Genomic DNA, 12,185 nt, shown 5'->3' on the forward strand with positions numbered 1-12,185 from the left:
CTGTGGAAACCCCGTGGGAAGGGTTTTGGAAGACCTGTTCAGCACCCTTAAATAGTTTTTGTGGAAGGGCAGTGCAGGACGTGCCTAAACATTATGATCATTCCTCAATTCCCTGTTTCTCCTCCTGGGAACATAGTAAGATTGCACTTTCCTTTGCAGTTAGACGTGGTTGTTTGTTTTTTTGTTTTTTGTTTTTTTTCGTTTTTCAATGAACAATCAGTGAAAGCGACGTGTGTTAACCTCAGCCCTCAGTGAAAGCCAGCAAGGCAGTCACGGCGTCCCACTTCTCCTGCCATTCTGTGCTTGGGGATCTGCTGGTTGAAGTGAAGTTTCCATACAACCTGAGGTCCACACTCTCTACGGTCTGATCTTTCTTGGAGATTTAGCATTTCAAATACACATTTATTGTGTCAAGCCACTGAGTTTCGAGGTTGCCTGTTTGTAGCATAACATATTCTATCTTGAGTAATACACAGAAAGTGTCTTTTATTTATATTTGTCTTATTATGAACTATTTTTGTATAGGAAAAGTATTCAGAATAATGTAAACAGCTCCCCATACTCACTCATAAACTTAGAACAGACAGCATTACAGATGCAACCTAAGCCCTCTGTGTACCCCCACCCATTCTCTCTCCTTCACCTGAGGTTGAGTTTGCATTTTCTGCGTTTCTTTCCCATGCACGTCTTTCTTTTTATCCTCCTTTTTAATTGAATTTATTAGGGTGACATTGGTTAATAAAGTGATATGAGTTTCAGGTGTGCACTTCTAGAATACCTCAGCTGTATATTGTATTGTGTGTTCACCACCCCAAGTCAAGTTTCCCTCCTCCCCCTGTATGTCTTTATATTTGCTTCATATATGAAATGATGGCATTGATCATAGTCTCCAGTGCTTCAGGGGCCCTGGCATTTCTGCCTGTGCAGCCCTCTTATTTCCAAAACAAATATTTAAAATAATATTTTATGGCTGAGTTGGTATAACGATGAACCCAAGCTAGGCTGGATTACATTCTTTTTCCTTCTGAATTCAAAAAACTTTTTTTTTTTTTGAGGACTCCTAAAAGTGCCATTGGCCCTGTATGTATCTGATGTGGGCATTGCAAAACGATCTTTTTGAACAGTTGCTAATCTGAACTGCTCTGAATTGTCCACGTTCATCCCACAGGGAAGGACTTTTGCAGGTGAGGAGCCTCAGAAGCTTAAGCTTCATTAGCTTCATGGGCCTCAGTTGAATTTGAGACACTAATAGGACCTTCTCCTTTGAAATCTAGTCTCGACCTGCGCAACATCCGTTAGTGATGCTAAAGGTGTGTATGCCCGCCTCTAAATTTCGGTCTTCTCATTGTGTTATCCCTGTGACTTCTCCCGGGTGCTCCGGTAGGTGAGACATTTCCATACATATTGTGGTCTTTGTCGCCCCCACGAGGCCTAGGACAGTTCCTTGTGCAGCATGGATCCGATAAAAACACGATTTGTCGCCTCTAAGGGGAAGGAAGGCGGGACGACTTCGATCTCCGTCTCTTCCCCTTGTAGCCCCAGAAGCTGGCACACAGGAGACCCTTCACAGGTGTCTGCTAAGTTCGCAGTGACTGAGGTTCAGGTCCCAGGAACCGGAGGCTCTCGGAACCGTTCCTTCGGGAGCGTGTTTCCGGCCGGACGGTTTCCCCGTGAGCACCTTCCCTCTTCTTGCGGCTCCGAGCCCCGCCGCCGGGAAGGTCCGGTCCCACCGCCTCCCGCGGCCTCGGGAGCAGAAGCTGGTCGGCCGCTCCGCATGACGCACGGGCGGGAAGGGTCATGCCCGGGACAGGGGTCGCAGAACGTAAGGTGGAGGGTCCCCCGGAGAGTTTGGGGCGATGCTCCCGTGAGCATCCTGGAGCGGCGGGCAGGGGCGGGGGGAGAAGACCGGAGCCGACTGACCCGGGGGGACCAGGGGGAGGACCGAGGAGGGTCGTGTCGGGGGAGCCCTGGGGGACATACAAGGGGCGACACCAGGGAGGCCTGGGTGGGTCTTGGAGAGGGGCGGTGGGAAGGCGGCGGGGGGAGGGCGGCGGGGGCAGGGGGGTGGGGGGAGGGGCGGCGGGGGGAGGGGGCGGGGAGGTGTCGGAATGGGCTGAGTCCTGGCTCTCTGACGTGGTAGACTGCGGGGGGATGAAAACACTTCATGGGTGTCGCAGGACAAGCCTGAAAGGAAGAGACCTCGGTGTTGGGGAGATAAAGACACTCAGGGGCTCTGGGGCGGGGGGGGGCGATCTTAGAAGCGAGGAGGGTTACCCGGATGGGATGGAACAGGGAGGCGCAGGGAAGAGAAAACCTGCTCGGGGGTTGAAAGAGGAGGTGGAGGGCAATGTGGTGAAGAAATGCATGTGTCACTCAGATTCTGGGGGCGTGCAAGGAGACCCTCAGCGCGCCCCGCAGGAATTGGTTGCCGCGTGCAAGAGGCCTGTGCACATCCCGGGAGCGCGGGGCAGAAGTGAATTAGAAAGTCTAGAGTTTGGGCGCAGGCAGGGCCGTGGAAAACACCCCCGGCTGCCTGGGGAGATGGGAGCTTAAGGGGCAGAGGACTGAGGGCACAGCTAAGCAAAGGCGGGGGGTGCACGCAGGTTTTGTGGCCACCGCAGCCCTTGGATGTCCTTGTCCCGCCTTCAGTCAATGCCCTTTTCCTTCCCTTGGTTACTCCTCTGGTTTCAAGGATAACCATGAGTTTCTTCTCAATAACTGCAGAGTCTCCTGCTCCCCCCAGCACCCAGCCTCCCCTGCGCGAGCCTCTCCTCCTCCCTCGGGGCCTTAGGCCCATCTCCTGCCGCGAGTCGAGGCCAATGCCTGCTCCTTGACCTCAAGAGCATGTGGTGCGGGTGCACATACAGGTGGGAGCGGAGAGGAGAACCAGGCTTTCTGCGGTGCCTCCGTGCCTGCAGGCCTTCCAGAATGCTCTCTGCCCCAGGCCCGTGGCCTCTCTCACTGCGCTCCCCCCGTGAGGTCTGACCAGGCAGTCATTGCCAGCACCGGCTCGCTCACCGGCTTCGGACACCTGTTCCTTCGCCCTGGTGGTTTGGGACCACGGGGCAGCTGGCCCAGCACGTCCTGGTGCTGAGGGGAGGCTCAGTCTGTTACTGAGGTGGGCACAAACCTGGTGGCTTTCGCAAGCGATCTGGGACTGTCCCCCAGGTCTCCGGCGTCCTCTAGGGAGACGTCAGTTGCAGAACTAGGCTCTGGTTCTCTAATGGACAAGGCCCCGTTTGCTTCTGGGCTGTTCTGTCCGAGAAAGACTGAGTGTGATCCGTAAGTGCAGGGTGACAGGAAAGCCGGAGAAAGACGGTCTCCCTTCCCAGGGGGATGGCTCGTCTCCTTGTCCCCTTTCGTTTCACCCAACAGGCAAGGGCCTCAGGTTTTCACTCTGCACTGGGGGAACTTTGTGACTGGGGTGTTCACTCTCTGGCCTCAGGAATGGATGATCTCCCTGCCAGCGGCCAGATGGTAGTGTGATTGGCCACATTGCAGAGACACCTGTTTTCTTGCCTGTTCTTTGTTTCTCCCAGGTCACCCATTTTGTCCCCACTGGGCCCCCAAGTTCAAGTGCTCACTTACATATTGGCCTCCAGGGGCGCTCCACACATATCCCGTGACTGGAGAAGCAGTTCAGGGCGATGCCAAGGCAGGCGGGCCAGCTTCCGCCAGGCCTTCTTACAGATCTGCAAGAGCCTCATGCAGCCAGCATTGCGTCTCACGCCCGGGACTCTCTGTGCGGCCCCTGTGCAAAGGCCATGACGTGCTCTGGCTGTCCCTGCCACCTCTGCCCACTCCCGACCTTCCCAGGAATGGGCCCACCTACCCCGGTGTATCTGTCAGGGAGCAGCTTCCAGGCTAGAGGTTCCAGGGGCACCCTGGATCTGATTATCATTTCCCTCCAGCCCTGAGGGTGGATTGGTCTCAGACGAGCCGGCCCTGACTACCTGTGTGACCCGGGGCTGGCGACTGCCCCTCTCTGGTCTGGTGTGTGAGTGACGCCTGACTCTGTGTTCTTGCCCATTCACGCGTTATGTCTCCGGCTCTGGGCTTCCTCAGCTGTCCTGTGGGCCTCGTGATCCCAGCCCTGTGTTCTTGCTGTGCAGCAGCGGGCAGCTCACAAGCCCTTCGTGGTTTCCGTTCCTCTTTGAAGCTACCTTATTTTCTTTTGTAAAAAGTCTCTCCTTGTGCATAGTTGGTTTTTTTTTTTTTAAGGTTTTATTTATTTATTTTTAGAGAGAGGGGAAGGGAGGGAGAAAGGAAGGGGAGAGCAACATCACTGTGTGGTTGCCTCTCCCATGCCCCCAGCTGGGGACCTGGCATGCATCCCAGGCTTGTGCCCTGATGGGGATTCGAACTGGCGACCTTTTGGTTTGTAGACCGGCGCTCAGTCCACGGAGCTGCACCAGCCACGGCACAGGGGTTGTTGGATGGGAGCGCGAGGTCATGTGGAGTGAGCGGGGACATTGAGTAAAGGGGGGTCCAGGAAAGGTCCCTGAAGGAGGCAGGGCTCAGGCTGCAGGGTGGGGAGGGTTGAACAGCCAGAGGGAAGTGAGGGGGCTGGAGTGGGGGGCACCACGTTTGGGTACTGTCCCCGCCGAGCCTCTTGGGTAGCCAGTCCGTGTCAGGTGAGTCTGGAGAGACTGCCGAAGGCGCAGTGTTTACCTGACAGTGAAGAGGCCTGGGTGGGAGTCCTCAGCACGAGCAGAGGCCCAGTGTTCCAACATTTGGGGACCCGAGGAGTCAGGGCGGGTGAGGCGAGGGGGAAGAAAGGCGGCCGGAGCCGATGGTGGGAGGCCTCGGATTCCGGGTCACGGGGTTCTGCCGGTAGGCAGAGTTGTGGGGGGATCCTGAGCAGAGGTGTTAGCTCCCTCCGGAGCTGGTCCTTGGCGAGTGTGCCCCTGGGGGGCCCCGGAGGAGCCTGCCCGCAGAGCAAGGGGAAGGGGTCCCAGGCAGAGGGAGACACAAGCCTCTGCAGCTCGGGCCGCACACGCTCAGGGCTCAGTCCAGGCGGAGCGCAGGAGTGAGGGGTAAGGTCAGGAGGCTGGGCTGCCTCAGCCCCGGTGAAGGAACTCGGGGACTTGGTCCTGAGGGAACCAGGGGCCGTGACAAGGCTTGAATGGTGCAGAAGTTCCATCTGCCACAGCTGTGAGAGGGGTGTCGGGTCAGCGTGGGAGGGGAACTGGGGCCAGGGACCAGGGAGAAGGCAGGCGCAGGGTGCAGGCACGAGAGGAAGGGGCTGGGGGAATGGAGGGGGCATGAGGGCGTGGGCCGAACCCGGGGCCTGTTCGGCGTTGGGAGGAGGAAGTGTTGGGGGGGGGTGAGGCCATTTGAAGTTCCAGACACATGTAGACGGTGGGGACTCATGGCGTTCATTTCCTGGGAAAGGGAGTTTTTAGGGGGGCGGGGGTAATGCTACACTTGGGGAGGGAGTGCTTGCATTCATTCATTCCTTCATTCATCACGCAGCCGGTGTTGCAGTGAAACCCCTGCCGTCAGGCCCTGAGGATACCGCGCTGCCTGGGACAGAGCTGGGCCCTGCCTTCCTGGAGAGCCGGAAGGGCAGACAGTAAAACAGCAGGCCCCTCGGTAAGCAAGGCCGCCGTGGAGGTGACACAGGATGCGGAGGAATAAACAGACTGACGGGGCAGGGCGTCACCTGCTCGACCTCTAACGCGGGCGGCGAAGCTTCCGTGAAGAAGTGGCATTTGAGCTGAGGACGAGTGGCCAGAGAGGACCCGTCCTTGTGAAGGGGACAGCCAGGTGGTGGTGGGGGCCAGTGCACACGGGGCCTGGGGGCTTCTGGGTTCTACTCTGAGTGCAGGGAGGAGGGTTTTAAGTCAGAAATGACATTAAAGACAAAAAAGCTGCAATATTGCCAGAGAAAGATGGGAGGAGGCACAGAGGTGGGGGGGGCTGTCGCTGTAAACCATGGGGAGAAGGGTGAGGTGTCTGGCGATGGAGGTCACATGACCTCTCCAAGTTTTGTCCTCGTCTGTAGGTACCTCCCCCGCGGATCTGCTCGGAGGATGTGGTGCATTTGGCAATAGTAAGGGCTCCAAACGTTGGTCATGGCCATTATTTCTGGGGATGGGGTGGGTGTGTGGGTCTGAAACTCAGGAAAGGGACCTGAGTGGGAGACTTAAGGTGGGGTGGTTGTCTTTGCAGACCAGGAGCAAAGTTACCCCCTGGGGCACATTTGGCGATGTGTGTTGTCACAACCAGAAGGGGAGTTGGGGGGCGGTGCTTGCTCATGTCTGGGGGTTACAGGCCAGGGATGCACCCCCCCCCACCCCCCTAAGCAAACACACAGAGTGTCAGTAGTGCCGAAATTGAGAAGCTCTGGTGCGGACAGGAGGCATGGTTGCCCCTCTGAATCAGGCACGCCCCCTCCGTCCCCTCCGTCCCCTCCGCCCCCAGCTCTGTGAGGAAGCTGCCCAGTACGAATGGAAGGTGGGCCGTATTAAAACCTCGGGAAGGAACAGGTGAAATGGATTTTGATAACATTCTTTACTTAACCCAACATGTCCAGAGTCCTATCGTTTTAACAGTAAATCAGTATAAAAGCCATTCAGGAGATTGGTTATACTTCTTTTACTACAAAGTCTTGGGACTCTGTCGGGTGCGCTTTCGGGCCCTGGGAGGTGAATTGCAGCAGTCCCGTGAGGTAGACACTCATGAGCCACGTGCGGCTTTTTCGATGTAAATTAAGATAAGTAACATTTAAAATCCTGATCCTCAGCCTCACTGGCCACTGTCGAGTGCAAAAAAAGCCACGTGGCTGGGGGCTGCCCCATCGGACAGCATGCAGGTCGCAGGCCGTTTCCATCACTTCAGGAGGTTCTTCCGACAGCTCTCCGGGCCGCAGCTCGGGCCACCTTCTGGGGTCCCGGAACCGGGCCCGACAGTACGGCCTCTTCCCTCTGCGCTCCCCGCTGCCCCAGTTCCCCGCCCGCCAGTGCTGCTGCGGCGCTGTCCCCCCCGCCCTCCCCAGACGGTGATCCCCGAAGGCCGCCGGCTCAGGCTCGTGCGCCTCGAGTTCACGGCGCAGCAGGAGGACGAGCTGCGGGCGCCCAGGGGACGCAGCTTCGCTTCGGTTTCCCTCTCAACCTACTTTGCTTTGCCCGGTGTCAGCAGGATGGGGCAGCTGCTGCTCCTTGGGCCTCAGGCTTCCCTGCCCAGTGGGAAATGCCACACGTCCCCCCTCCTCTCTGTGGTGTTCTGACCCGTCTTCTCTGGGCCTCAGTTTCCCCACCTGCTGGGTGGAAGGATCCTGGCTGCGCCACATCAGAACCAGTGGGCGGCCTCTGGACCTCGGTCTCGCCATGCGCCTCACCAGCAGACACGTTCCTCCCGCCCTGGGTACGACTGGGTAGGGGACGCAGGCGGGAACACCAGTGGGAACAGAACAACATGGGAGCGCCCATTCCTTGGGGGACTTCGGGAAAACTTATGGCGCCTAGCTCCAGTTTATAAGTCGGTCACTGTCACAGCGACGGAACCGTTCCTGTCTGGCTGAGAGGGGAGCAGGGGGCGGGCTTCCCTTCCCCGGCCCCTCAGCCCCACCCCCACCCTGGGTGCTCAAAGAAGGCGGGCGGTGGGAGCGGCCCGTCCAGCGGCGGCGGAACCTTCGTGGCAGCGCGCGCGTTTCCGGCCGGCGCCTTTTCCCAGGGACGCCACCGCCCCTCGCGGCCCCGCGCCCGCGCCCCCTGCGCTCGCGTCCCCGGCGCCGCCGGCCCGGAGCTCCCGGAAGTCTCGGTCCTGCGACTGCCGGCACTCACGAGGGGAAGCCCGGGCCTCCCGGGACCTCGGCCCGCTCCTCCGGACCCGAGAGGCCGCTGCACCGGGTACGGGGCGGGAGGAGCCTAGCTTCGGGAGGGCGCGAGGCCGGCGGGGGGGGAGGGGCTGGCGCTCCCGGGTGGGGGTGGGGCGGGGACGGAGCCGTACGGGGAAGGGGACCCCCGGGTGCAGTGGGGAAGCGGGTGGAAAGCCCTGCCGGGTATAGCGGCGCGAGGAGCGGAGGAATAAAGATGTCAGCTGCACACAGAAGGGAGGGCCAAGGGGGCTTGGGAGAGAGTTTGGCAAAGGGTCCCCGGAGGCCCTGATGTGTGTGAGCCCGGAGGGGGAGGGGAAAAAGTGAAGATGGCCGTGGCTTCTGTGTGAGGGACCCTTGTGGGGGGATGGGAGGCCCAGAGCCGCAGGGTACTTGGAAAGCAGGCAGCTGAGGGTGCTCGGACGCAGACAGAGTGCAGACGGTGGGTGGGCAGTGGGGTGGCGATGTGGAGACCCGAGGTGCTCAGGGTACGAACAGGCTAGAGGAGCCAGAGTGGAAAGTGGGGAATTGGGTTAGTGGGGCTCTGGGATGTATCTGGGGAGGAAATGGAGAGGAACGTGGATGGCCCTGTGTATGGGCAGCACTTAGAGCGCAGCTGGTGGGGGCCGAGCTCCAGGACGGCCGGGGAAGCAGACGGAAGGGGCCACTGCGGGGCCGGAGGGAGCATGCAACCTGAGCTGGGGCTGGGAAGCGGAGCGAGCAAGCGACCCTTTACAAGAATCCCACCGGGCTCGGCGCCTGAGATAAAAAGCCGAAAAGATGTTAAAGATGGGAAAATAGACGTGGACGTGAATTGGCTGTCGTGGGGTGGGGAAGTGGCAGGACGAGGCCCTCTGTGGGGTCTGGGGCCGAGCGGAGGGCCCAGCAGGAAAGGCAGGTTGGGGCCCAGGCATGCACTCAGCTGGAGGCGTTCCAGAGCAGCCTGGAACCTGAGCGACCTGGTCTGGAGTCAGGTTCTGTTTTGTAGGGACATAGGTCAGTGGTGCCGAGGAGCAGCCCTGAGAAGGGCACTCTTTCCCCAGGAGTGGCGATGCTAACTTTTCTCCCTCCCGGCCTCTCCCAGTTGCCGCTCCAGATGCTGCTGCTGCCCCCGCGGCCACCCCACCCTCGGTCCTCCTCTCCGGAGCCCATGGACCCCCCACCCCCCAAGGCTCCCCCTTTTCCCAAGACGGAAGGCCCGTCCTCCACTCCTTCCTCCGTGGCGGGGCCCCGACCCCAGCGGCTGGGCCGACACCTGCTCATCGACGCCAACGGGGTCCCCTACACGTACACGGTGCCGCTGGAGGAGGAGCCCCGGGCCCCGCCCCAGCGAGAGGCACCCCCAGCAGAGCCCAGTCCTCGGAAGGGCTACAGTTGCCCGGAGTGCGCCCGTGTCTTTGCCAGCCCTCTGCGGCTGCAGAGCCACCGCGTGTCGCACTCGGACCTCAAGCCCTTCACGTGCGGCGCCTGCGGCAAGGCCTTCAAGCGTTCCAGTCACCTGTCCCGGCACCGCGCCACGCACCGTGCCCGCGCGGGCCCGCCGCACACCTGCCCGCTGTGCCCGCGCCGCTTCCAGGACGCCGCGGAGCTGGCGCAGCACGTGCGCCTCCACTAAGCCCAGACCCGGCCCTGGGCCTCGGCGTCCGACCCACACAGCGGCACAGCCACACACACTCCCCGGGTCCGCTGAGGCTACTGCCTTACCCCGGGCCTCAGTTTCCCTGTCCATCCAAAGGGAGAAACGTCATTCCGTCATTCATTCCCTCCCTTTCTCCCTAGTTGTGTGATGTAGATCGAGGGGTTGACCTTGCCCGGGCCTCGGAGCCAGTCACAACTGGGTTCCAGCCCCGCTGTGCTGTGTGACCCTTTGCAAGTGACTTAACCTCTCTGAGCCGCGGCTTTCTGCTCCGAGGCGGTAAAAGGCTGACCTCGTAGATTCGACGAAAGAGCACGGGCACGGCTCCTGTATGTCCCCCTTCCACCCGCGCCCCGCGCCCTTTGCTCAATAAACATTCCGCACTGCACTTCGGGGCTTTTTGTTTTGCTTTGCGTATGGGGCGGGGCCGGGGCCGGGAGCAGCAGGGTTGAGGGTGGAGTTCGTGCTGCGAGCGCCTGGGAACCTTTATGTCGGTGTGTGTTTCCGGCCGGAGCCGTTTCCCGAAGGCCCAGGCGCCCCGCTCTACCCCCCCTCCCTTGTAACGCTCTCTGCCTCCCGGCCTGTAGTCCCCCTACCGGCGCTGCTGGCTCTTGGGGGACTAGCAGAGGCCCGCCCCCCCACGCCGCGGCCGCCGCCTGCCACCACGGGGGGAGCCCGGGGCGGGTCCGGAGTCGCCCGGACCTGAGAGGCTGCTGCACCGGGTACGGGGGCCGGGAGGCGGCGGGCGGCTCGGGCCGCGGAGGGGCGGGGCCGAGCGGGCGAGGACCTGCGCGCGGGGCGGGGCGGGACCGGGCTCCGGGAGGGCGCTGCCTACAAGTCGCGGAGAGGCCGGAGGCCGGGCGCGGGTGGACCTCGGGAGAGCTAGGACCTAGAGAGATCTGGGGTGGATGGGCGTGCACCGGGGAGCCTGGAGGTAGCGGGCCAGGGGCGGGCCGAGGTGTGCCGGGCGGTGGCCAGCGCGGGGTGGGACGGGCCCACGGTGGCAGCCGGTAGGAGGCTGGCATGTGCATAGAGGCGCAGACAAGCTTTTGTGGGTGGCGTGTGTAAGGTCCGGGGCAGCAGAGAAGGGACGGAGAGGCCTGGGAGCATTTGGGGTGAGGCAGCCGGAGTAGAGGCGCCACCAGGGGCCTGGGGAGGACACGGGGAGGCAGCGAGGTCCCGGTTGCGCCTCCAGCGGGGTGGTGGAACCGAGGACCGGAGGGGTTTCTCCAGGAGGGAGGCCGTAGAAGCCTTACAGGGGGTCACAGAGTCCAGGGCCCAAGGAGGCAGAAGTTCTGGGCAGGCCCACGGAGGGGAGAATGGAGCCGCGGGGCCAAGCTTCCCTCCTCCGTGTAACCTGCGCCTCTCTCCCGCCCACCAGGCCTCAGCCACCCTCCGGATGCTGGTGCTGCCGGCCCCCTGCCCCCAGTCCCCAGCACTGCCCTTCGCTGAGGCCATGGAGGACCCTCCCCCTCGGACAGGCAGGTCCCCAGAACCCGGACCTTCCTCCTCCACGGGATCTCCCCAGACCTCGTCCCCGCCGAGGCCCAACCACTACCTGCTCATTGACACCCAGGGCGTCCCGTACACCGTGCTGGTGGACGAGGAGGCTCAGAGGCAGCCGGGGGCCGATGGGGCTTCCGCTCAGAAAAAGTGCTACAGCTGCCCCGTGTGTTCCCGGGTCTTCGAGTACATGTCTTACCTGCAGCGACACAGCATCACCCACTCGGAGGTGAAGCCCTTCGAGTGCGACACCTGTGGGAAGGCGTTCAAGCGGGCCAGCCACCTGGCGCGGCACCACTCCATTCACCGGGCTGGCGGCGGGCGGCCGCACGGCTGCCCGCTCTGCCCGCGCCGGTTCCGAGAGGCGGGCGAGCTGGCCCAGCACAGCCGGGTTCACTCCGGGGAGCGCCCGTTTCAGTGCCCGCACTGCCCGCGCCGATTCATGGAGCAGAACACGCTGCAGAAGCACACCCGGTGGAAACACCCGTGAGCCGGCGGGCGGGGTACCCCCGGCACCGTGGATCTAGGGGAGCCTAGACTCCCGAGACTGAGGCTGGGCCGCGGGGCCCTGGACACAAACACAGACCCACCCGTTTGGGGGGCTGCGCCCCGCGGAAGGAGGCGCTCAGGAGTCACCTTCAGGTCCCTGCGCTTTGGAGACAAGGTGGGAAGAAGGCCTCACATTCACAGAGCGGAGGCCTCCAGCCTCAGCGACGTCGGAATTATTCCAGGCTGGGCCCGGACGAGGGCTGTGGGGGAGACTGCTGGGTGTGGACTTTCTCTGGCCTGGAAATGTGGCTGGGGGCCGCGGGGAACCTGCATCATCTCCCTGAGGCCTCCGTGCTGAGGTTGGGGGCAGGGGCTCCAGACCTGCCGCCCCTCCGCCCCCCCCGCCTCCAGCCAGGTCCTGAGAGTGGACACGCGATAAACCCGCTTTCTACTTGGAGCGCTTGAGGCCCCCTTTGGGGGGCAGGGGCTTGGCTCACCTGCTGGCTGCCCGGCAGGGAGACTCGGCACGTGCCTGGGCCCCACGGGCCTTGACTTGCAGGGCTTGGGGAGGGGCGAGTCCTCGCTTGGTTCCTCAGGGCCTGTGGCTTCTAGGCAGTGTGTTTTTAAACTTCTATTTCCAAACCACAATCAGTTGTAAGAAACACATTTTATATCAAATATATGTGAGATACACACCAGCTCTCCCCTGTGCAGGTCACTCTGACATACAGTTTTCAT

The 12,185-nt window shown here is 61.5% G+C and overlaps 2 protein-coding genes across 2 annotated transcripts; both read left to right on the forward strand.

Moving 5' to 3' along the window:
* Nucleotides 1–7,667: 7,667 nt before the first annotated feature.
* On the forward strand, nt 7,668–9,843 carry ZNF580 (zinc finger protein 580). The gene is made up of 2 exons (XM_090259821.1): nt 7,668–7,853; nt 8,904–9,843. Exon 2 carries the CDS (start codon nt 8,916–8,918, stop codon nt 9,432–9,434), a length of 519 nt encoding a protein of 172 aa, XP_090115947.1. The 5' UTR covers nt 7,668–7,853; nt 8,904–8,915; the 3' UTR covers nt 9,435–9,843.
* Nucleotides 9,844–10,048: 205 nt separating this feature from the next.
* On the forward strand, nt 10,049–12,145 carry ZNF581 (zinc finger protein 581). Its single transcript, XM_090260795.1, has 2 exons — nt 10,049–10,177; nt 10,837–12,145. The coding sequence occupies exon 2, from the start codon at nt 10,855–10,857 to the stop codon at nt 11,446–11,448; it is 594 nt and encodes a 197-aa protein (XP_090116921.1). The 5' UTR covers nt 10,049–10,177; nt 10,837–10,854; the 3' UTR covers nt 11,449–12,145.
* Nucleotides 12,146–12,185: the final 40 nt, after the last annotated feature.

Source organism: Furipterus horrens, unplaced genomic scaffold, assembly GCF_987537825.1.
Source record: "Furipterus horrens unplaced genomic scaffold, mFurHor1.1.pri manual_scaffold_13, whole genome shotgun sequence".
Taxonomy (NCBI): Eukaryota; Metazoa; Chordata; class Mammalia; order Chiroptera; family Furipteridae; genus Furipterus; species Furipterus horrens.